This window comes from Colius striatus, chromosome 2, assembly GCF_028858725.1.
Source record: "Colius striatus isolate bColStr4 chromosome 2, bColStr4.1.hap1, whole genome shotgun sequence".
Taxonomy (NCBI): domain Eukaryota; kingdom Metazoa; phylum Chordata; class Aves; order Coliiformes; family Coliidae; genus Colius; species Colius striatus.
In genome coordinates, this window is record NC_084760.1 from 112,545,152 (window position 1) to 112,571,117 (window position 25,966).

At 38.9% G+C, this 25,966-nt stretch overlaps 1 protein-coding gene across 1 annotated transcript; it reads left to right on the forward strand.

Moving 5' to 3' along the window:
- Positions 1 to 39: 39 nt before the first annotated feature.
- Positions 40 to 25,174, forward strand: ACTR2 (actin related protein 2). The gene is made up of 9 exons (XM_061989202.1): positions 40 to 158; positions 6,267 to 6,377; positions 11,870 to 12,085; positions 16,110 to 16,182; positions 18,540 to 18,676; positions 19,436 to 19,585; positions 20,270 to 20,415; positions 20,811 to 20,943; positions 22,106 to 25,174. Exons 1-9 carry the CDS (start codon positions 111 to 113, stop codon positions 22,274 to 22,276), a joined length of 1,185 nt encoding a protein of 394 aa, XP_061845186.1. The 5' UTR covers positions 40 to 110; the 3' UTR covers positions 22,277 to 25,174.
- Positions 25,175 to 25,966: the final 792 nt, after the last annotated feature.

Sequence of the window (25,966 nt, forward strand, 5' to 3'; positions counted from 1 at the left end):
CGGCGGGCGGGCGGCAGGGCGGGCGCGCGGGCGGGGGGGGGCCCGGTGGCGGCGGCGGTTGGGGCGGCGGCGGCCCGGTCGGTGTCGGTGCGAGGCGGCGGCGCGCGGCGATGGACACGCTGGGCAGGAAGGTGGTGGTGTGCGACAACGGCACCGGGGTGAGTCGCTCCGGCCCCGGGGCCCTCCCTGCCGCGGGGGTGGGGGGAAAGGGGAAGCAGGGCGACTCCCCCCTCCCCCCCGGCCCGACCCAGCCCAGCCCGGCTTCCTGCCGGCGCGCCCGCGGGGCCGCACCCGGCCTGCTGCTGCAGCCGCCGCCGCTGCTACCGGGCCCGGCCGCCTGCCCTCCCCCGCACCGCACCGCACCGCACGGCAAGGCGCTGCCCGGGGCCGGCGAGGGCCGCGCCGTCAGCCCCGGCCCGCGGGCGGCCGCCGCCACACGGGAGGCTGGTGCGGGCCTGCGGAATGAATGGGCGAGGGGGAAGCTCGGCGTGGAAAATCATCAATCCCGATTTTTTGCCGGTTGTTCATTTATTTCCAAGCCAGCTGAGCAAAATCTTACCTTCGGGGGGCTTCGGTGCCGTATCTGATGCACCGGGTATTGTGCTGTGCTCCCCCCACCTCCATCGCCCGGCATTTTGCTGTTTTACCGTGAATATTTTATTTCACTACGTGACCTGAGCGAGTTTCTCTGTAGCACCTACCATTTAACCAAAAATACCAATTTTCTTACAAAAATGAATAGACACATTATACATTAAGCAACCGGAGGTGTGTTCTCTGTATGCAGGGTTCATAGTTTTAGGGAAATATTTGGGTTTGGTTATTAATTTATTTTTTTTCAGCTACTGGTCAAAATGGAGCGTCATCCTTTTCCTTTAATACTTTCCTGATCTGCAGTGGGCTCAAAATTGACATTTGTTTTTAATGAAGAGAACCCCAAAGGTTTTTTTGCTCCATCCTTTCACGTTTTCTGCCCTCCGTGAGCATGAAGTGCATGCATGGAGACCACTAGAAATGCATCCTTTTGTCAGTGACGTGATGTCAGGTTTTGAGGTGCCTCGACAGGAAGCAAAAAAGGTGCCGTTATAGAGCAAAAAGATAAGATGCTGTAGGTGGATATTTCCCTGTGGTAGTTTTGTTTAGCAATCTAGGCTTTCCCTCTCCCCCATAAAGAAATATTATGGGGAGAATTAACAGAAATGATGGCATGAAATGATCTCTTGAATGGAGAAGAAAAAAAGGAAGTGATTTATTCTGTTTTATACGAACACTTGGAATAAAGAAGAAATTTCTTTTTGGAGCCCAAGAGGGAAAAGTTGGGACAAAGGATGTCGTTGATGGAAAATCAGCATCTTGAATTAGAGGGTTTTCCAATTAGCATCTGAAGGAACAACCTCTTGTTTGACAGTTCTGGGGTTTGACAGTTGTAATGTCTTCTCAGTTTTCATCCTATAGCAGATCTTTAACAGGGCTGGGGTCCAGAGGCTTTGGGTGCTTTTTACACTACAATTTTGAAAAAGGAAAGGAAAAAAAGAAGGCACTCGCTATTCTCTTCATTCAAGGGGACGTGGAAGCTTTTTTGTTGGGGTTTAGGGGTTTGGGTTTTTTAATACTCTTACTATCAGGACCATATGAAAAACGTAGAGCTTCATCCTTTAGTGGGGTCCTTCAGGTAGCAATAGATCACTGAGTTGTGAATCATTTAGGATCTCGGCAGTGACAGCAGTGTTGCGCTCTGGCCACTGTCAGCGAGCTACAAAGCGTGGTGTAGAAGCCATTATTTTTACCCAATTTCCTAAGCTGGGTTTTTAACACACATTTTGTTCAGTGTAACACATCAGCATGTGCTTTTACATCAAGAGACAGCTTGGAATGCTAATCGTTGTTTCCTCTGAGTTGTACTAGCGGGGTATAAATAACTGTGAGGGTGGAAGGTGTCTTTATAGAGCTGAGGGGAGGGGCCTGTGTCCCTTCAGCCTCCGTGGCTTTGGGTTGTACTTGGCCTCTGAGCAGAGCAACTGCAGATGGAAGTACCCTGGCCCTGGAGTTCATTATGTGGGAAAGCAAAGTATGGAGAAATAATTGTTACATCAGGAAACTTAAAATATTTTAGTTTGAGTTGGGATAATTGAACTAATATTGGGATAATTAAAACCAGGAGAAAATGGCATCCAGTAAATCTTTTGAGCCCCAATGATGTATTGAGATTATCAAACAGTCCTATATTGTCAAAATAATGTTTGGTAAAAATGTTTCTTCTATATGACAAGAAAGAGATGCCTTATATCAGTGTTTGCAGATGCGCTGTCATATGTCATACTTGAAACCATGATGGAAATTAAATGTCTTGCCAGGTGCTAGAAACAATACATAAAAATGGAGAATAGCTTCAGAAAAATCAGATGACATTTGAACTTTAGTCTTGTCTTTGAAATTTACTGTTCTTTTTAACACTGCAGTAGGACTTTAATGGCTGCAGTCAGTCTTTGAGGAAGAGGTGACTAGAAGGAAGTTCTTACAACACCTAGTGTCGGAGGGAGTTAGGCAGTGGCACCTCAAAAGGTCTAAAACATTAGAAATGGATGTTCTTAGGACAAATAGTAAGTGACTTAATGGGCTATAAAATTGCTTTTGTATTTAGGGGTTTTGATTGAATTGCATCAATGGAAAGAGTCAAGCACAGAGACCTGATAAGAATATTAGTATTCATTTAAAAACTTGGCACGTGACCCTTTGGTGAGCTTCCTCATTCTCGTCATTTGAAAGAATACTTATACATACAAGTTCTTACTGTTTGATGACTCAGTAGGAAGTGAAAGAGTCGGTATAAACCACAGTGAAATGGAGAAGAAACTATATATGGTAAAACTACTCACATATGTGGTCTTGCACACAGGCAGGCTAAGTAGCTATTCTTAAAGCATTCCGAATGTCTTAACAAATGTTTGCAAAGATCAGTGATGATAACCCTTGGCTTCCTTAGGAAGATGTGTAAATTCACTGAGTGTTCAAGATACAGTGTATACTAAGCATTGTACTGAAATTATTTGAGAGTTTTTCCAAGGGATGTGCACAAAAAGGATGGAAGAGAAACAAGTGCACTGTATTTAAATTTTCTTAGAAGGTTTCATGCTAAGAGTGGAAAGAACGGGTGAGTCTCTGTCTCTGGAAAGGAGAAGCTGATTATATTCTGAGCTACTGCAGTTCATAATGTTTAATTGAAGATTTTGGAGGATCTTCTATGAAGGAGGGAGAAGTATCTCAGCTTTCTTGTACCCCTTCAAAAATCTAAAACTGTTCAAGATCTGTTAAATGGATACATTGTGGTTTTTTAGGTGCATTAACCTGTTGCTAATTTTACCATGTTTGGTTCTTCAGCCATAATTTCCAATGTTAATAATTTCTATCATCATGAACCTATCAAACCAGCTGAATATTCAATATCATGTCGGGGAGTGTACTACAGTGGAGATACTTTTTCATTGATGGGGAAGCTGAGTGCTGTCTGTGTACTCTTGAGTTTACCAAACTTTGTAAAAATATTCTGTATTCTGGCCTGAAAGAGGTAGGGAACAAACCGTGAAAGTCTAAGCTGAGTCTTGCTAATTGTAGTTCACACAGATTAAATCTGGTTTTGATTGTGTTTTAGGCTGGTTGGATAACTGCTTTTAAAGTCTAGGATTTACTAATTGTCAACATTGTTAGCTACCCAGGAAGGTGTGTCAAGACTAATGTGGAAGAGGGATGGAACTTACTATTAGATTTCAAGTAGTTAAGGGCTTATATTTTTGTAGGTCAGCATGGTCATATATGATTTCAAGAGGTGTTTTTAAGGTTGGCCAAGAGGAACTTCGGTGAACAACTACTGCACAAAATCCCTGTATCAGTGGTTGCTATATAAATCTTGGAGTTTACTTGCCTAGACAGCAGGGTTTCAAAGTGTGGGTAGCAGAGCTTCTTGAGGAGTGTTTCAGTAGCTTGAGTTGAAAAAATTCATTTAGATGTTACTGGTCCTGTGACTTCTGTTGATGAACATGGTTGGTGTTGACTTGGGGAAAGAAAAGGAGGAAAAAGCTTTAAGTAAAGATATGAGTGTAAAGGTGCATGAGCTATCTGGAGGTGCTTATGGCTTAATCTGGAACAATTTATGAAACCCTAAACTGGAGCTGGAGTGTATGAGCTGTTTTGTAGAACTCCGTTGTAGCTTGACCAGATCCTGCACAATGAAATTTACAAGAAGCATGCCTAAGTATTGTAGTCACAACAAAAACTGTGATTGCTTTAAATGCAGTAATTTGCTAAATCTGAAAGGGAGATCTCTTTAAAAAAAATTTGGACACCATTATTTGGACTTGACTCAGTCCTTCAGAATGTCTGGGATGTTTCCTCTGGTGTAAAACTTCTGGTGTATTCAGGTAGAGTGACCCAGAAATGCTTGTGACTACTGTGCTATCTCATGGCAGCACTGCATTCCTGAGTACACAGATAAGATCTGTGTAACTCCTAGGTACTTTTGGCATTAATAGAAGCAGAAGAGTTGATAAATACTTGCCTTTTCAGAGAACTCTCAGATTGAAGTAGAGTTATATACACAGTGTCATTCTTCAGGCATTCCAAACAACTCTGCCTTTGGAGACAGCAAGCACTGAATGGGTGAAAGACATTAAGGTCAGAAAAAGCAAAAATATTAGCCCATTTTTTATTAAAATACCTCTTGGCCCTTTCTGTAGTTGGCTTTATAAATTTCTTTCCAAAATAGATGCTCTTTTTACTGCAGCAAAGCAAATAATTTAGAGGAACAGAAAGTGACTTTTCATGTTAGTGTAATGGCAGAATTCCCCTCAGCAGCAATTAGCTGTACTCTTTGCTGTGATAATTGTTTCAGTGGCAGTCTTCAGACTTCACTTCAGAAAATTCAATGAACATTTTGGAAATTCTAGCAGATTGCTTTTAATACCACCTCAAATGGCTAATTAAGCTTTGGGACAGGGTCCCAAGGAGGCTACGAATTGTCTGTCCTTGGAGGCTTCCAGCATTCAACCGCTCAAAGCCCCGGTCTGAATTCACCGTTGACTGCTTTGAGCCCAAGGGTGGACAAGACAGGCTCCTGAGGTTCCCTCTGACCTAGATGATCCTGTGCTGCTGTATTACTGCTGTTACACCTAGATGGTAGAGTAATTTTGCAGGTGAAAAAGTGTGATGTTTAGTTTGAGACTGTGGGATTTTGCCATTACACTGCGGTACTCAAAGTACGTGTCAAAAAGAGAAGCCTGCTCTGCACGAACTGCAGGCAGAGCATCAGGGTGTGATATATGAAAAGCAGAGAAGGATAACTGAAGAGCATAATTTGCTGATCCTCATTAGCTAAAATAATAATTTCTTGCTGACACAGTTAAAGTTCTTGTTCTGCGGTTGAGCTGCTTCTAGTGACTATGTTTTTTGATAGCTGAAGAGCATGATTTGCTGAACCCCATTAGCTAAAATAGTAACACATTTAAATTTCTTCTACAATTGAGCTTCTTCTAGGGACTGTATGTTTGGGGTTTTTTTTAATGCTCAGTTATTCCCCACTGTTTTCTCAGTGTGCAAACTATCTTGGGACCCAGTGATATAAAGCTTCCATTTGTATATATTTGGGGAACAAACACTCTTAGTCTGGTGTGAACTACCTTCAGCAGAGGTTTTGGTTGTATTTGGTGATTTTAGAAGTGCTTACTGCAAACTTATATCTTTATCTTTAGAAGAACCATTGGAAATGACAAAACTCTTGAAAAATACCTCTGAATTGCACAGATTATTTCCTAGTTCACCGTTAACCACTTTATATAACAGCATTTCTGATGTGTAATTCGTTACACTACTGGGTGCTCTAATTGGAGAGGCAATTTAATTTGGTTTCATTGGGTACTCATTATAAGGTGATCCATTACAAAATTATGGGTTTCAGATTGCTGGAGAACTCTTTTATGGAGTGGCAGGAAATTCACATTCAGACACCGGATTCTCAACATACTTGGTCATTCTAATACCGTTCTCAAAAATCTGGCCGTGATTCAGAAAACATTCTGGAAAATACTTTAAGTCAGTTTTACAGATCTACATGTCATCTGAAATGTGTAAAATTGATCTGAAAGTATAAATCTAATTGGTTTCCAGTGGGACACATGCTCTTAAATTTAGGCTTTTAATTTTTTACCCCAAACCAGGTCTCTGTTGATAAACAGAAGTAATGCATATTCTGATACAGTTATTTATTCTGTTTTCAGTTTGTGAAATGTGGCTATGCAGGCTCAAATTTTCCAGAGCACATTTTTCCAGCATTGGTTGGAAGACCCATTATAAGATCAACTGCAAAAGTGGGAAACATTGAAATCAAGGTAAGAGGTTTTTTCATTATTATTCCTTTCTGACAGATAAAAATATTTAGGGCAGCTTTTGACTTACGTAATGTTTGGAAATGCTTTTTCCTTAATTCCCCTTTATGCAGTTTCAGTATCTCTTAATTCATTTCTGTACTGGATTTTAGCTTGTCACAAACTACAAAGGTATTAGGAGTTACTTCAGAATAAACACTGGAGATAGTACAGCTGAGGAGGCAGCAGGTAGGGTTTGAGGGGTTCTGGGCTAAAGGAGATTTCAAATGTTAATATGTAAATGATGTCAAAATTAGAAGGCAGAAATCAGACAGAAGTGGCTGATGTTTGTCACAGAGCTGTACTCTGAGATTCTGAGGCAATGTGGAAGAACTGCTGGAGCTTCCAGGTCTTTCTATACGGTTTGCTTTCTGCTCACAGTTGATCATCTGTGATCTTGTACGAGATGTTGAACCTTGGCTGTGTTTGCGTTTCATTGTTTCTATTGTTTATGTTTTCTTTTTGCAGTTGGTAGACGTAGGTACTCTACAGCAGTTAAGAGATGGAGCCAGCTTCTTCTTGAGACGTTATTTCCAAGCCTGGAATGGGCAACACACCCCTGTTTGAGAATCTTTTTCTGCAGGGAGCTATCATTTTTCATTTTATTTTGTAATTATAGAGTAACACTTCAAATGTTAGTAGCTGCTGCAATATGCTTCAGTAAGTGTCTTGGCCCTGCTGTGGTCACATCCTCCCTTCTTGCTTCTAGCCACACATTCTCACCTTGTGCTGGTCATACTGCTTGTGTAGTCATGTGGTGAGCCACTTTAGTGAGCTGATCCAGCTGAAAAAGGGTAAATTCTTTGTCAGGTAAAGTGGTGACTTCCTTACTAGACAATTGTGATGGCTCCAGTTTGAGAGCAAGGCAGAAGCAGGAACTTGCAGGAGAAGCAGGAGACAATGCAGAACTGTAGAAGCCCTCACTTAGGCCAGTGAAGGTCAAGTAGAACCACATATGGACAGGCTTTTAATTTTGCTTTCCTTGTTGTTTGTGAGCAGCAGCTTAGTAAAATGAAGAAGAAAAAAAGCCTTCCCAGCCTTGTTCCTTATTTTCAGAACCCTCTGTGTGGCAAGGAGAACTTGAGTTATCTGATTGCTGCTGCCTGTAAAAAGTTATCAGCAGAAGGCCATACTAGGAAGTCAAGAAGATGAAGGGCATCAGACCTTTCCAAAATCTACTTTTAAACAAAATATCACCGTACCAATTTTTTTTGTGACAGTGTGTTTGAAAGGACGAAGATCTTTCCCTTTCACAGTAGACAGGAGTTTCTGTATGAAGAGGGAAACGTTTTCCTTTCTCTTGCAAGACCCAGGAAGAGATTTTTCTTTGGATATGTACTTGAATGTGATGTGACAATTTCTTCAAGGAGGTCCTGGTAAAATTTTGTGAAGTTATGCAGTGATGTACAAGTCTGAAGTCCAAGAAAAATTCTCATGAGTGAAGTCTCACAGTTGAAGTCATGAAATCTTTTCCAGCTGATCTGATACAGCCTCTCCTGCTAGTTTTGGTATCCTCTGATTATCTAATAAGTTAGTTTCATATCATTACAGGTGACTGTTGAATTGGTAAGATAGAAGGTAGAAATGAGTAGTTGCTGTGAGATCAGTGCAAAAGAACTGGTGAACTATATATTTGCGTATGTTGCCTGTCTTCTGCTTGAGCCTGGATCACATGGGTGTATTTTAGAGAGTATGAACTGTGTTGAGATTCTTCCTAGAGGCTTTGTAGCATCTGCCTGTAAGAGCTTGTCACTTGTACTTAAGGAAGCAGCGTGTCAAGAGAAGAAATCCCTGCCACAGATACTTCGGCTATCCCAGTAGGATAGTCAGTAGGGAGACTTGTTAAGTGTGAGTGCCATTTTTCTTTGCGAGATTCCTGAGGATTTCCTAAAGAAATGTATTTTAGCAGATGAGTTTTATGCCAAAATTTAATTCTAACCATTCACTGTGAGTTCTTACAAGATAAGTTTGAAAGAAGCTGGCAAGAAGATTATCAGTGTAACTTTTCAAAACTATTCATAAAAGCTGTAGTTCCTGAGAAATTTAGAAACTCTGTGAAAAGAGCCTGGAAGCTGATCAAAACAGTGGTTATCATCCATGTATTGTGCTACCAACTTCAAATTGCTTTGTCCATATTTTCCTTCTGGATTCTCATTTCAGCCAACAGCAGGGATATGGCTTTTTCTCCTACTCATCGAGTCCCCAGTTCAGGACATAAATGCAAAAGTTTAGTTACTATTGGCGTTATTTTGCTTAAAACTGCAACTTTAAAACTCTAAGACCAGAAGCATAGATGCTGCTCATAGCTTTTACTAACCTACTAATCTTTGCAGCAGGTTTAGGGATTAATATTCTTAGGAAGGTGGGATTGTTGAGTAGCTTTGACTAGTTAAAACAATTAGGATTTTAGGGCAGATCAGACCCAGTGACTTATGGTTCTGTTCAGTTTTTGCCAAAGACAGCCTGGAGAAGGTCTTTCTTGAGATGTGAAGTGAGGCAGAAGGTTACACTCTGACCAGCCTCTTTGGTACTGCCTGTGCAAAGGCAGCTGCCAGAAACTCTGCATGCGTTTTCCTCAGACATAATTCACAGAATAAGTAGATTTGCCCTAACGTTGCTGGTACATATCCTGTAGCTTTTGACAGCTTAGGTGACTTTAAAGTGAACTGAATAGAAGAAGGAAAAATCTCAATAATCATGGAAGTGGCTTTAGTATAATTTTGGACAATGTTTGTGTACATACCCTTCAAATATCTCATAGTGCTTCCTGGCAGCTTGAATTATCTTCCTACCTCCATAGCTTGCTGTAGGGAAAGAGCTTTGAGACACTGCTCTGTCTACTGGACTTCATGATTGCTTGTTTCCATTCTGAGAGTAGATACCATAACCTAAATAAATATCTCTTAGTTGATTCTTCTTGGGTATTTGTTCCATGATACATGAACAAATTAGCCTACTTAGAGGTGAATGCTTTTATGTTACAGTTTTCAGTTCTTGGGTATTTAAAGCAGAATTTTTAAAGCAAAATTGGAACTTAGCATTTATCAGCGCTAGTTATGGTCAGATGCTTTGTGCAGTCTTGTCTAGTTCAGATAAACCCATCGCTCAGGGTAAAACTCCAGTGGTACAGAATATTTATGCACAGAATCCCATTTATGAGAATTAGAGAGATATACTGATCCTGTTTGCAACCTAAGATGCATAAACGTGACATGCCACTGACATGTAGTGGTAGCAGCTTCCTTTAAAGACACATTTTAATCTGAGATCCCCAGAATGTTAGTTTGGCCCTAACTAAACTAACTCAGATCATTTCGTGCTGTACATGCATCTCTTTTCAGCCTATTTCTACTGTGTACTTAAAATAATTTGAGAATTTCATTTAGGCCTTTTCTGACTTTCTTGCTTCTACCTTCTTTCTTCACCTTTCTTGACCCGTTGAAGTAGAATAACAAAAAGATGGTAAGTGAGGTGCCCCTGTGCTGTTTGTTTACCATTTTTGCTTGACGGGACCTAGTAGCTGTTATGTTATTTTTTGATGCTATTCATTGTTTTGTCTTGTCCTACATTTTACACTTGAACACATACTTATTTTGGATGTTGTTCATTGCTTTGGTTTACTAGCAACTAATTCATGAGAATATTTTATGTGTTGCTTCTAAATGCTACATAACCTGTAGTTTTGCAAGATGTAAGAATAACTCTTCAAGATCAACCTGAGCTCAGCATCTTTAACAGTAGAAATTGCTATGTTTTACATTACAAACCAACAACTGGAGAAAATGTTCATGTTTGTCAGATATTGAGAGCCAAAGTGGTGTAAAGCATTGAATGTCATGATACAGGTTCCTCTCTGCAAATTCAGTTGTGCTGTCCTTCTTCCTCTTCACCTCCCGAGTGCACGTCTGTTAGTGTCCTGTTGAGAACAGTTGTTCTGCTCTTGAACTTTGTTTTATAAGGACGTGAAAATTTTGTGCAACTTTCATTGCACATTTGAATGGTGGTTTTTCCTGGGCTATGTCCTGTTGGGCAGCGTAGAGCCTCAAAGAACAATGCACAAAAAAGGCTTCCAATTCTTCTAACTGGTGGAGTTTCTGTTGTCTTAAATTCTTAGCGATGATGTGGCTGCATGGTGGAGTTTTCATAGTATAGCTTCACTGGAGTACCTTTGATTTATTTAAAATGTTAGTCTTGCCTTCTATTTTAAGTAGTCATCGATTGTGCTAGGGAAAAGACATCAAACGCCTTGTCAGGGAGAGGGGTTGGAAGAGAAATGGTGTGACTGAAACTATTTTCAATTAACTTATTTTTTATATAGTCAATAGTAGTTGTTTAGGTTGCTTCTTTAAAAAGGCAGCGATGACTGGACTCTGGAATTTTCACTGTGCATCTCTTTTCCCCTAGTATTGAATAGTAGGTTGAGTGAACCTAACTTTGAAGGTTTTGGTGCCACAGTAACTGCAGACTGTGGTGTGATTTTTGGATTGAAACAGCTGGGGGGTTTTGCAATGAAATGAATATAATGTGGTAGTATGGAAATCATGCTATTGGCACCTAGAAATGTGTTTTTATAGGGTAAATATGAGCAAGTCAGTTGAGGCTTCTTTAGAAAAGTATGGGATATAATAGGCAGCCAAAGTATTGTGACTGTGCTTATTTCCTCTGGGAAATACTTGGGAAAGGAGATGTGATGCTACTAATTTGAATGTGCAATGTTTGCATAACTAACTTCAATACACAGATTGCTTAATCGGTGTGACATGATTACACGAACTCTGCATTAGTTGGTTGTATTTGTGTAAGAATGCATTACTGGGGGTTCTGGCTTGGGACTTTTGGCATGGAACAGATTAGAGTATATTTTCTATTTAGATGTATCTCTTCATACTCTATTGACACAGGCAATATGTAAACCATTGTTTCTTTTAATGTCTAGTGTGGAACTTCTAATCTCTTATTTGCTTTTGCTACTGTTCAGTATGCTTATTCACCACTCATTATTCCTTTTTTGGTATTGTGCACAGAAATTTGCAACATGCATGGAAAAATATTCTGCCAATCCCTCCTACTACCTTTATGTGCTATTTTGCATCTCAGCCTTTTGAAATTAGTATTTGATAATAGAATTTTGGAGTTGTCAGTGGAGAAACATCTGTACTTGTAAAGGCCTTTGTGGTATCTAGCTGTAGCAGAGTTTATTGGTTTAAGGTTAGTTGGAGAATGGAGTTAACAAAGTTTATTCTGGAGAAGTTTGGGATGGGGAGCAACCAAATTTAAATACTACATAAAATATATTCTACTTTTCTCCTAAGTACCTGAAAATAATTCTAAAATGTGGGCATTGTTTAAGAACACAGTTGGACACAGGCTGGAGCAGTTCACTGCCATTCTTGAGGATTTTAGTGTTTGGTAAGCTTTGCAAACACTCACATATCTTTTGTATTAAAATTTCACAGGATCTTATGGTTGGTGATGAAGCAAGTGAATTACGCTCAATGCTGGAAGTGAATTATCCGATGGAGAATGGCATAGTTCGGAACTGGGATGACATGAAGCACCTCTGGGATTACACGTTTGGACCAGAAAAACTTAATATTGACACAAAAAATTGTAAAATACTACTCACAGAACCTCCCATGAATCCAACAAAAAACAGGGAGAAGATCGTGGAGGTATGTCTGCCTAGTAGAAACTGATATATACTGTCATTGAAGGACTGTAAAGAGGTTTTAGCTTCTTGGTACACCTAGTAACAGTCTCAGCAAAGCATTTTTCCTCATTTCTAACCCAAACTTGTCTACAGCCACAGTCATGAAGGCTACTGTGGTTAAATTCAAAAGCTATAAGCTGGCTTCTTGTCTCAAGCCATATCACTAGTAAGCCACAATTGGAAATATGTGTTTATCTTCAGGTATCCAAGATATATTGATTACTAGCTATTGGATAATTGTTAATTACTTTAAATGACTTGGACTTCTGTAAGCCAATAATACTTAAGAAGCAGTTGAGGCTTGAGCAACATGATGCTTACCAGTTGGAGCAATATTGTTGGAGGCAGCTGAGAAAAAGGTGTGATGACAGCCAATTGACTAATCTTTGAAAGTGAAACCTTCCTAAGGAAGCAAGCCTGCTTCTTGGGTCCTCAATCTCACGTCTTGGGTGACCTAAGCTCCATCCAAACCTTGCATTAATGTAGGTTGTCAGATGTATATTGTTCAGCTTTAGTACTGACAGACTCGATTTTGAAGAGCAGTAATGTTTGACAAGAACAACAGGTTTAGTTTCCCATTTTGTTTTCTCTCGAGGATCATAGGTGTTGTCAATTTATGTAAGTATTCAGTGTAACAAAAATGTAATAAAGTGTAGTTGGAGTAGCTGATAGGGCAGGAAAAAAATGTATTCTAGTGTGAAATCTTATCTGTTTATTACAACTTTGAAGAAGGAAGCTTGTGTGTCTATATTCTTTTTTTTCCCCCCAAATTTATTGCTTGGTCTAACAAGAATTTATCACCACCTGCTGACCTTTCCTGTAAAATCCTTTTGTTGTCACAGCTACAGTAGTGCTTTCTGCAATGTGGCAATGAATATATTTACACAAATCTTTTCATACAGTGACTTGGGAGCAGGTGAAGTATAGCAAAGTTCGAAAAACTGAAGTGAAAAGAAAATCAAGCTGTATAATCAATTCCTCACTTCTTTGCAATTGCAGGCATTAGGGATATGTTACCTATGTATTATGTAATGCAACATTAGTAATACCATCCATTGTATATCAGTCAGCTGTGGTGTGAGAGACATAGCAGATTACTCCCTGTGGCCCCCATGTAACAGGAATGGTTGAATTTCCTGTTCAGGCTTCTTTGCTTTTCAGCTGTCTACAATAGTGTTCTTGTTTCTGTTTTCTCAATGAACACAAAAGGCTGGGCTTGAATTATTCTAGGACTGAGTAATTTTATACTGTAAATTGAAAAGTCTTGTATGGCTTCTGAAATCTGATAAAATATTTGTATTGCTCTATTTGCTTTTTATGAACCACTCCAGAGACTTTAGGTACTTAACAGTGATCCAGAGGATTAGGGAGACCTAGAATCCATTTTTGTAAATTTAGATTTGAGTTACAGAAGCTCATTGTTCCTATTAATATTCTGAATGGATCACAGTGTTATACAGACTAGCAATATTTAGATTTTAACTGCAACATAATTAAACCCCTTCCATTTTTCCCATGGACTCCTCCTTTTCAGGGAGGCTAGCCCAGTATGAAACAGAGGACTAAATTAAGACTTTTTTTCCTCAAGCCTGCAGTAAATACAATAATATCTCTGCATTTTGTGATACAATGTAGTAGCATTTGAAAAGAAAAGCTTAGTCATCTGGACCATATCAAGATGACAGATAATGACATACACTGTACTTGATTCTCCTTGCAGTAATTCTCTCTCCTCACCTCATCGCTTCATCAGGCTCAGCCACACAGTAACAGCAGCAAGTGTTCACGACAGCTATATTGTAAAAAGTGTTTTAAAAGTGCTGTTTCTTTCATACCTAGTACTAGTTTAACTGAGTGTTCGCTGTTTGTTTGTCTCCATCTGCTGCGTTTCTCATTCTGTAATACCCTCAGGAGCAGCCAGACTATAATGGCATATCACATAGCTGTAGAAATACTCTAGCACAGGAACTTCTAATCCCAAAGAGGTATTCTTTATCTTTTTTTGTCAATTTTTACTTCTTCCTTTCTGTGCCAAATTAGAACATCCCTCTGTAGATAATACAAAAGCTGTTGTTAGGGGAAGAATCTTTTCACCACAACATCCTGTATGGTTGTGTACATCTTAAGGTTTCTTAATACATATGTCCCATGTCAAGGCATTTTTCACGTCAAGTAGAGCAGACCTAGATGTCTTGAAAGAAACAATAGCAACGCTCCAGAAGCCTGCATGTTGGTTATAAAAGGGTTTTGTAGTGGCTTCTGGAGTTTCAGTGCAGCATATGAAGGCAGTGACCAATGCCATTTGAATATTGCTTTGGTTGCATGAAGGTGACAGTTCAGATTTTTGTTAAATCAGTTTTTCATGCTGTAAGCACTCGGGATTGTTTGAAAGAGTCTTCTGTTGGAATAGTGCTGGCTTTAGACAATGATCACTCAAATGGCATCTCTTTTTGAGTTTCTGTGCCCTTTCAACTGTTCCTTTTCTGGCAGACACTTCTGCTTCTTCTTTCTGAAGGTATTGCGTATGTGCTAAATCGTGGCCGTTACGGAAGTTACTAGCCAGCCTTGTAATGTCTTGCTCATCCTTAGCCTATGCACCTGACTATTATATTTCCTTTTCTATTCCTTAGTTCACATTGGGGGTTTATAAAAGCCCAAAGCATGGTGTTCTCATGGCAGGGTGCTCTACAGCTCACCCCTGCCGTCTCTCTCTGCTTGGCTTCAGCTACACTGTGCCTGCTCGCAGCAAATATCCTGAGAAGGGGCAGCATCAGGCTTCCCAGGAGTTTTGTGTGTGCTCAATAGAGCTATGAAATAATTAACTTGGCTTTGCAAGGATCAGGTTTCTGATATGGACCAGCCGTTAAGAATCACGCTATTCTAACAGGGGAGGTGCTTTAAATAGTTCAGAATTCTAAAATTGTCAGGCATCAGCTTTTTTTTTTCTTTGAAAATATTTAGATATCTTTTACTTCAGCTGTGGGAGTACTTAGGATTTAATCAGTTTCTAATCCTAGAAGTTGCAGAAGTGCTCAGGGGGCTGCAGAATAGCAAAAGCAAAACTTCTGCATGTGTTGGAATAATCAGAGTTTTCTGGTAAAGCATTTTGAGGGGGAAATCACTATACAGTATGATTTGGTTACTTGGAGTTTTTTGTGTTTATAAAGAGGATCCCATAAACTCTACATCCTTTAATCTTAGACTCTGCTTCTTCACTGAAACTAGTTGAGTGGTTAGGGGAATCTAGTCTACAAGACAGGCAGTTACTTTTCAGGTTTCAGTAAGAGTTGTGCAAAGTTGTGGTATTTTGTATACAGTATGAGTTGCAGCCCTACCTGTACTATTTCAATTGTAGTAGATTTTGTACCAATTCTAGCAGTTTGTCATCAGTCATGCTTTAAAGAAGGGAAGAAGGTGGCCCAAATACAGCTAACAACCTGTGGCACTGAGCTTATTCTAGACTCATAGACTCTGGTCTTTGTCATAATCTGCAGTTGTACAGAATTGGTAGGGCATGATATGAAAAATAAAAAGAAAAACCTCACAACCCCGTACTTCATTAGATTTAGAGCATATACCTTTAACAAACATTTCATTCCCAAGTCACACTTCAATAACAAAGTACTTGGCTGGTCTACAAGTACTGTCTCCCACTCATTAAGCACTTTGGAAAACAGCTTAGTAAAGCTGCAGAAATTGGTGTGTGGGTTTCTTGCAAGTATTCACTTTCATTGCTAAAGGCATGTGGAATGTTTCGTACTGCTCATCTTGTGTGAACAGGTAAGGTATAGAACTGAATGTACTACTTGCTGCCATTAAGCAAGTAGGTTTGTAATGTTTGTGTGTAATGTGTGATGAAATTTCTTGGAAAGTGTTTTTGATTAGCAAAAATATAGAGTTCTAGAAACACAGTTTTCAAACATGTATGAAATTTCCTTTACATATTTGGTCTGGTTTGGATGTTAACTTTTGCCTTCATCTTACAGGTTATGTTTGAGACATACCAGTTTTCTGGGGTGTATGTAGCCATTCAGGCTGTTCTTACTTTGTATGCTCAAGGTAGGCAAAGATAACTTATAATCTGTGTAGTTTATAAATCTGTCACAGAGCCAAAGTACTAGTATGGTATTAATGGGTCTTGGGCTTAATTTGATGCTATTTTAAGTAAGCTCAGCTCTTACTTAGGGTGCTGCTTTTTGTTTTAAGGAACTATTGATAGGTACCACTGTTGGTGTTATTTTCATGAACCATCTGTAGAGACATACTTGAAAATAGAAAAACCAGGTGTATCAAAACTGTCATTGTTTCAGCACATAGTCATTAGCCTTTGGCATCGAGTCTTAATATGACGTGCTTTTGATTTTGTGACAAAGGAAAAAATTATCATAATTGAATTTCAAGATGTCTAGGTGACTTTTGCACTATTTTCAGTTTAAAAAAATTAAGTAGTTGATTCTTTTGCTATAGATCAACTAGAATAAATGATCCTCATCCCGAGGAGAAAATTACAGATTCGCTGAATTCGATAGAAATTCTACTGCTGTCTGCAATCCATCCAGAATTTTAAGAAGTTACTCAAGCACATCAGTTCTAAGAACTTGACTCCTTACATCTGTTTACTAGTGGCTTGGTATTTAGCTGTCACATAGCAGGACATAAATATCTTCGCCCATTAACATGTCACCATAGTTTCTGTGTCCAAAAGCCAAAGTGATGGGATGTTGGAAGGGTGGTTCTGTTATGCAAGTCATTAGAAGCAGTTGAACCAAAATCACTTTTGTAGACCTAGATAGTAATTCTAATTTGCTGTGGTCTGTGCTACTACTATTTTTTCCTTGCTCTTTCTTTGGTTTCATTCCTTGTATTTTATTAAATCACATGTACAGTCTTAAATTCTGCTGTAATTGTACATGTGTTTTAATGGATAATGCTCAATTACTTTGTGAATAAAAATGTGAAACAACTTAGGGACAGTCCACAGTGTTCTACAAACTATAATCTAAAAGAAAGTTGAAGACCTTCTAAAATATAAAACCCAAGTGGCACATAAGTAGAACATTTGCTTTTGAAAATGAAAAAAAAAAACCCTTTAAAACATTCTACTTATCTAGATTACATTAAAGATTGAAGTATTGGCTAAAATTGCATAAAGTGCCTCATTTCAGTGCACCACATTTTGTTGCTGTTGGTAAAAGTCTCTTAAGACTAATTGTTGCTTTTCCCTGGAATTCTGCATGCTTATTTACCTTTTACATGCAAAGGGGATTCTATATCAAAAACCTAGTTCTAACTAGGAAATTCTTTGGCAGTTCCTCACAACAGTCTTTTGGAGTTAGGTGTAATCCCTTGTGACTGACTGTTTCCTTCCTTACTGCGTGTGTCTGATTGCAAGACTTGTGTTTGCATAGTAGTTATTCCAGTTCCCTAATAAATCTGAAGATCTGATTGCACAACTGAACCAAGGTGTGTTCTTTGGTTCATTTGAGACAAATAACCAATTTGTTTGCCTTCTGTTTACAAAGCTTGAACAGATTACAGCAGCCAAACCAATACATCTTAGCATTACATAATAAATGTTCCTTCATTGTTTTAAGATCTCCCCTTAAAATTGATTTTCTTGCTTTAGGTAGCTTGTGGGAAACTATAAAACTGGTTTTCAATCAGCTTTCATGATTAATTCTGTTTCTTATTTATTTTGTTAGGGAAGTGTAGAAACTTCTGTTTCTGTGTGCTTATGGTATCTCAGGTTTGAACACCTTAGTATTGAACGAGTTTAAGGTAAATTTTTTCACCAGAGTTAATTTATTTAGTCTATGAAAGTGGGTCTGATTCAGCCTAACACTATTTCTGTTGGAAAAATAATAGAAGTGTGCTGAGTTGTCCAAATATTCTCCACCTTTTGAAAGCCTTGTATTGGTTTTTTTGAATACCAACCAAAGTCAACAAGCCCTAATAATTGTAATATGCTAAACTGTGGCCTGAATACCCCGAGTTTTCTTCATATTTGAGAAATTAATATAAGGTTGCACATACATGGCTGAATTTGAGGAAGAATTTGTGCCCCAACAAGTATTTAATGCTTTTAGATATTCTCTTTAATTAGAGTGCAATTGAAGATGTCAAAACACCAGATAAAACTGTGAATGGTGGGGATATAAACATCTAGGAAAAAGCAGAGATAATACTGCTTTAAAAAAGTGTATGAAAGCATTTGTTACAATGAAAATCTTAAGTTTAAAATCCAGATGAATGGAATAACTGAATTTCAAGTTGTGACTACTTTTCCCAAAATGATGACTGGGAGAACAGGTTGTGTTGAGATTACAATGAAAAAATCTTAAACTCTCTACTATTCTGCTTTTTTTAATGAAGATGCTAATAAAAGTCATACCCCCTTTTCCCCCCTGTTCTTTTAGGTTTGTTGACTGGTGTTGTTGTGGACTCTGGAGATGGAGTAACTCACATTTGCCCAGTTTATGAAGGTTTCTCTCTCCCTCATCTCACCAGACGGTTAGATATTGCTGGGAGGGATATCACTAGGTACCTCATTAAGGTAAGCTAGAAAGAATTTTAAGATTGAGGCTGGTGTCTGTGGTACATTAAGTTAAAATCCCTTGAAACCACTCTACATTTTTCTTTTCTGTTCACATGTTAATTACATGAAGAACTCCTGTATCCTCTATACTGTTTAATCCATCCTTATTATGTTTCCTCATCTAAATTGTGTGATATTTCTGATGTTATTCAGAGACTTTACATTTTCCTAGTGGCAGTCTTGTAGGAAGGGATTTTATTCCATACTTGGGAAAGAAAAACTCAAAAGTTGGCTTTCTTGATACATAGAATAAAAAAGTTGTATTCTATCAGTTCCACTCGTCTATTTTCAGAAAGACTCGTTTTACAGTGTGCAAAATAGTGCAGTGGTTTTTCCCCGATTATTAAATAAGACAGTATGTTTTATAGACTTTAGGAGTTTTACAATATAAGCACATTCTGCATTGATAAATCTTACAGATATACTGGAGTGTCCTGAAGTGAAGTCCTAAATATAAGAATTGTTTTGGTTATTTTTCACTTGTCTTTGTAACAATTAAATTTGTAACGGCCAAGAAAATGTCCCACTTGGAGTAATACTGCAGCTCTTTTCTAGTAATTGTGGATAGACTGGGACAGACTTGACTTAATACTAAATTTGCAGTTTAAAAAGAGAGACAAACTTCTAAAGATCTGTGATCTGAATGTACCCATCTACTGATTAATAAGTCTGCACTGTTCCTCTTATTTATTGTTAAACTAATATGTTCCCCTGTAGCTCCTCTTACTGCGAGGATATGCTTTCAACCATTCTGCTGATTTTGAGACTGTTCGCATGATCAAGGAGAAGCTATGTTATGTGGGATACAACATTGAACAGGAGCAGAAACTGGCATTAGAGACCACAGTACTAGTGGAGTCCTACACAGTGAGTATTTTGAGACAGCTTTTCTTGTCCTAAACTTTCTAAGTTTAAATTCAAGTAGCATTTAGCTTTGATTTCTCCTGAATTGTTGTTGGTAGTAGCTCACTTCCCAGGCATAGGAATCTGTAGAATGAGATTGTTTACTTCTGGGAAAACTTCTTAGGACTTTTCAGAGTTTCCACAAGACTTTGTACTCATTTTTGTCATTATAGATCCTTGAAGTTTAACTGTTTATAGTACAGGAACTTGTAGAGAAAGTGGACTCACTCTAGCGTGTCAGATTGCTTCAGCTTCATCCATCTATCAGTGACATATATGAGAGTGGTAACTGATGAATAGTAAACTTGCTCTTCCTGTGATCACACACAGAAGAAAAGAACTTGCAGGAAAGCTTTTTTTGTGTTATAAGATAATTTTTTGAATTGTTATTAGGAGCTGTATGGCAAGCAAATATTTGGTAGGTCAGTATGGATGTATCTGGTCCCTGATGTCTCTAAGTAAATTGCATAATGATTAAAGAATTTGTATCTTCTTTCACTAGTATTGAATGACTTCTTGCAGTGGTGACAATTACCAACAATTTCCTGTTTTAAAACATCAGGGAACAATGTAGGTCATTTCCTCTTGGTTTGTTTAGTATCCAAGTGGCTAAAAGTAGTCTTCTAAATGGTGTTTTTTCTTTACTAGCTCCCAGATGGCAGGATTATCAAAGTTGGTGGAGAACGGTTTGAGGCACCGGAGGCTCTCTTCCAGCCTCACTTAATCAATGTAGAGGGTGTTGGTGTGGCTGAATTGCTGTTCAACACCATACAGGCCGCTGACATTGATACCAGGTAAGAGCAGAACACTTAGAACCCGCCATCAGAGTGCAGGGGCAATGCGGGAGCTGCATTCAAACAAAATAACATCTTTTGTTTTAGGCACTAATATGTGCACAGCTTGGGGAGGGTGTACACTGCAAATGGGGCTCAGTCTGGCATCTTGGAGCTTAACTGTTTTAGTATGAATGAGCAAGGATGAAATCTTGAAAGCGCAACGTGGCTTTTTTTACTACTGCTTTCTGGAATGTCTGGAAAAGCGTGAGCAGGTCTGTGAAATCTGTACAAAGTCTGTTTGTGTAGGGACCATTATTTAGATTTGCATTTACTCTCCTGTTTGTACAGGTTCCTACTGATACTACAGAATAGAGTACATGAAGCTAAAAAGACTTCTGTTTTTTTGTGGTCAGGTCTGAATTCTACAAGCACATTGTGCTGTCTGGAGGGTCCACTATGTACCCCGGGCTGCCTTCACGACTGGAGCGAGAACTTAAACAGCTCTACCTGGAACGAGTTCTGAAAGGAGATGTGGAAAAACTCTCGGTAGGTACCGAGTCGCTAGAGGTTTATTCTCAATCCCCACTAGAGGGAACCAAGTAGTCAGAAATGACAGAAGCTGCGAGTGGCCCTCAGCGCGACTTTGTGAAGAACTGCTGCTTCTCAGTTCTTCAAACACTTGAGTTTCACGTAGGTGACTTGTGTATGCATACTTGAAATGAAGCCACCTTCTACTCTGTGCTAATAGTGAGTCATTTCTGAAGTCTTGGGGTAGTTTGAATGTAAAATGGGCTGATAAATGTTAGGGCACAACATGCAATGTAGTAACAAAGCTGATGTGGTTTTGTGCCTTAGTCATCATAGAGCAAAAGTCATTTTGTGAAAGTTTTAGTTCATGCTGTAAGTGAAATAGTCAAAAGTATTTCCCTTGTCATTGGTTACTGTAGTAAGCAGACAACAGCCCACACACACGTTACAGAGGTATTGCTGCTTTCTAATGCTATCTGCTTTTCAAGGAGGAGATATTTACACAGAAAATTCCTTTGGGTGGAGTTTCTAATGTTGAACTGAATTGAATGTCCCTGGTTCTTAATAAGGTGTTCTCTTAAGGAGCTTTTGCAGCTATATGGAATGTCTCAATTGTACAAAATGCTTGAAATCTAAGACAGTATTTCACACACAGCTTTGGCTGTCCTCATTTTTGCTCTGGAAGTTAAGAGTTTTAGCATCAAAGTATTTAACAGAATATTAATTAGTTGAGCTGGTCTAGATTGTGTGAATTTAAAATCTGTTCCATCTGCACTTCTAAAATGTGGTATCATTCTAAAATAATTCGTGATTTGACGATCTGGTAACTTCAGATAAATTCAGCCATAAAAAGTTAGGGAACTGTTTCTCTCTTTACTGTGTTCATGAAACGCAAAAATACGGTCTTTAAGCTTTTTGAGCTTTTTGTGGATACACTGAAAGTATCATTTTGGGAAAAGTGTCAATAGCTGTCTCTAATTTCCAGTGCAAACTAGTTATTTTACTTCAGTTGCACAAGCTGGAAGCTCATACAGAATGCCCTATGCTAGCCTTTCAGTCTTTTTAGTTGCATTTTTCTTACTAAACAGTTTCCATGTCATTGTTTTGGTGGAAAGGACAATTGTATTTTCAAAGGCTTTGTTTCAAGAATCCTAGTAACAGTTTCTTTTCCTTTTCTTAGAAATTTAAGATTCGAATTGAAGATCCACCTCGTCGAAAGCACATGGTGTTTTTGGGTGGTGCAGTTCTAGCAGACATCATGAAAGACAAAGACAACTTTTGGATGACCCGACAAGAATACCAAGAAAAGGGAGTGCGTGTGCTGGAGAAGCTTGGTGTGACTGTTCGATAAATCCCAAAGCTTGTTCCCATCACGTGTCTAAAGCTTTTTTTTTTTTTTCTTTCATTGCCAATCTCTGAACTCACTCAGCTACACGCTATGGAAAGGCCTGTCTGTGGCCTTTTGACCCAAAGGTCAGGTTTTGTTCTGGTTTCTTGGGGTAGCTTTTGTTAAATGTTTCTTAATGTGGCTAAATTTGACTATTAAATTTGACCACTTCCCTGCAAACAAAACAGAGCAAGAGCAGCCTGTCTACTTCATTGTTCCTTCCCAGTAGGCAATTGGGTAATTCTGGTAGGCTTTTTCTTCTGGGTTTATTGCTGTAGTACTGCTAGCTTTTGTCTCTAGTTCACAAGGGTTGTGTGCCTTTTTTAGCATAAGAAAACCTTTAAACAGGAGTTTTTGCTATTGGATCATTGTGGTGGTTATCTTTGCATCTTTTTGCCTCTCTCTACATTAAGATGATTTCTATTTCTTTCCTGCAATTAGGAGTTTCCATTAAACATTGTTAGAAACTAGTTTAACTAGCTGGAATGGCTTTAACACACTGTTTCAATGTAATGTGGTTCCATATGCACTGCTGCCTAAACTGGCTTCTGAGGTGGTTTGTCCTTAAAGGTGGTGGTGGGGCTTTCATACTGTATTTCTCTAAGTGGGCATGTACACAGTTGCCACAAACAGAGAAAACACCTGATATTCTGGCAAATGTAAATTTGTGGCCTTAGGTGTCTTTTTCTGGAGGGAGGGGACAGGTTTGAACTGTGTTGCTTTTCTTTTAAAGGGACAGCTGGGGGTCAGTCTGACCAAAAATGCCTCTTTTTATAGCTAAATTTTGGTACCGTGTGTCTCAGCATAGGGAGAAAGAATGTTCAATTAGCTGTTCTGTAATTGTTGAGAAATTTAAATATGCTGAGACAGGAGCCTCTAAACTTCTGAAGAGATTTAATATTTTCAGAAATGCTTGTGAAAACTGTAACTATAGATATTAAAACCCCCAAAACTAAGTTTTAAAAGTCTGATGTTTTAAGTGCTTGTATGTACATCAGAAGCACTTCCATTAAACTTTACAAGTATATTAACCTAGTGCCAAGTAGTCACTGCAAGTGAATATTTCAATGACCAGTGTTTATTGCAGCAAGCAGATATTTATAAACAACCGCTGGCAGTAGGTTATAAAGAATGACCTATATTTGTTCCAGTTAAAAATAACATTGGAATATGAGATGATGTTGGTTGGTAAATATCCACAATTCTCTTTGTCCACTCTTGAAATTTTTTGATACTTAACATGGGATGGGGAAGGAAGTGAAAACCAGTGATGAAAATGCTGTTTCCAGAAAGTACATTAAAGCTGAGTTGTTCTGAAAAATAGAAGTTGTCACTAGTAATTATCAGCCATCTTCTCCAAGTATAGTTGCCTGTATTTTCTTCCTACTAGCAGACTGGTAACTATCTTTGCAATAAAATCTGCCTTACATAAAGCATAGCAAAACCTGCTTGCATACAAATGCCAGTTAGATGTAGTTCTACTTTCCTTTTCATGGAAATAATTATGTCACTTCTTACTGGTTTTCCAAGCCTACCGTAACATTTAAGCATAAGGAAGTTAAGATCTGCTTTTGAATTCCAAACCTTGGAATGTACGAGAGATGCTTTCATAAACTTGCCGTTTGTCTACATCTTTACATCAATAATTGACCCCAGGAACGTGGAAATCTTAAACTCCCTTGGATTCTTAAAATTTGCTTTCTTTCTAAATCGAGCAGACAGCTTCCTTTTGGCTGAGAGAGCCAAACAGGCAGAAACCATGTCTGCATTTCTTTAATAACAAGACAGTCACTATAGTATTGCTAGTAATGACCATTTAATTATAGGTGGGTGGGGTTTTTTGCAGCTATATTTACTCTTAACTTGAACAATATGAATTTACAGGCATGCCGGTCATGCCTCAGTGCATGCACTTAAGCAGTTACTAGATTTTTTGGGGACATGAATGTAAGGGGTATTCTGAATTCCTATATTCTTCTGACCATTTAATACACAAGATTTCAAAACGCTGTGGGCTTGCTTTAGAGCTATGGTTTCTCACGTGACTGTCTCTGGGCTTTTCGGACAGTGTTTGAGAATCATGGAAATAAACCAAAGAATGACTTGAAAACCTTTTTTTTTTTTTTTTTTTTTTTGAATGACAATCTGTCACTTTTTCTGTTTTTCAAAACTACACCTTGACCCTACAACCCCTCTTCTGAACCATCACTTCCCCTCTCCATTGGCTTTGGTTAAGATACGTGCATGTTTGAGTAAAGGTTTCTGAATTTGGCCCTTTCACTAGAGAACGTCACAGCACAGTGAGTAATAAGTGTCAGTTGATTGTGCAGAATCTGGAGTTTCCATGGAAACCGTGTATATATTAAAAAAAGGCAACTAGCATTTGAAATTTCATCTGTCATGGATTCAGAACACACATGTAATCCAAATACTGAATGGAGTGTTCCAGTTGTGTGCTCAGTGTGGTTTTCCATGTGTGTGTTTGCACACACGAGAGTTGTGTGTGTGTGTGTTCTCTCAGCTGACAGCTTCAATATTGCTATGAAAGCAATCTGGTTTTGAAGACCAAATAACTTGAGTTGTATTTGCAATATGCTTCAGCTCCTATAAATTTAGAATAGAAGATGCCGCATCAGTTGTAAGTTTTCTGGGAACATCCTGTTTTTAATGTTAAGCTGCTTCAAACCCCTCCCCCCACCCCAGTGTTCTAGGATGTTAACTGATGTAACACAAATGGCTTTTTATACAGTTCTGAATAATGTTAACACACAACACTGGTTGAGACCATGAATGGAAATAAACATCTATTTAAATTGACAGGTCTTTTCAATACAAAAATAAAATCACTTTTTTTTCAAAGTAGATTATGTTTGCTTTGTTTCCTTTAGGAAATCACAGTTCTGTCAGGTTTTCTTCAACTTCCATCATAAAACTATCATGAGCTTATGCTGAGGAAGTCTGACATGACAAAATAACACATTCCCTATTGATAGCTGTCAGAGTGAGAAAAGCACCCCTACTGCATTCTCTAGCCAAGATGCCATTAGGATGGATCCTAGTTTCTTTAAAAAGAAAATAAAATCCTTATCCTTGGACAGGAGTCTCTTCTAGCTCAAGCTCTGTGCTTGGTACTGCAAAATGGGAAGAGCCTTGACTTCAGTTGACTCTCAGCATCCCTGGCTCAGAAGCTGAGGAGCCACAGAATGATGCTATCTTTAGGAAAAATTTCCTTGGCATCGTTGACCTCATGTGCTACTTCACCTGCATCCTGCATTTTAATTGGTAGAACAACTCTATGAGGGGTTAGGGTGTAGCATTTAGAAAGATGCACTGGTTTGAAGCAGCTCTTGCACCTGAAATTTTGTAATTCTCATCTTGCTCTGTGGATTAGTGGCTGGCCCATTAATCACCATGTGCTTATCTGGCTTTTGAGAGCAGCTCACCCCCAGCTCATTGTACATGCTGTTCCGTATGTGTGTTCCCCAGTCATCATGTCTCCAGTAGGATAATACCTTTGGTTTTCTTAGTCAGCCAGTATGTGCAGTTTGGCTTTGGGTGCATCCCTCAGTGGCCATCTTGGGAGTGGGGGTGGAAAGCCCCTGAACCTTATTCCATCAATGTGCATTCCAGGGGAAAAATAAATAAATCAGTCAG

Excerpts from the sequence above, each read along its gene's own strand:
- ACTR2 (XM_061989202.1), top strand. The coding sequence starts at position 111 with ATGGACACGCTGGGCAGGAAGGTGGTGGTGTGCGACAACGGCACCGGG. Across the intron at positions 6,378-11,869 it reads TGGGAAACATTGAAATCAAG|GATCTTATGGTTGGTGATGA; the intron begins GTAAGAGGTTTT and ends AAAATTTCACAG. Across the intron at positions 12,086-16,109 it reads ACAGGGAGAAGATCGTGGAG|GTTATGTTTGAGACATACCA; the intron begins GTATGTCTGCCT and ends TTCATCTTACAG.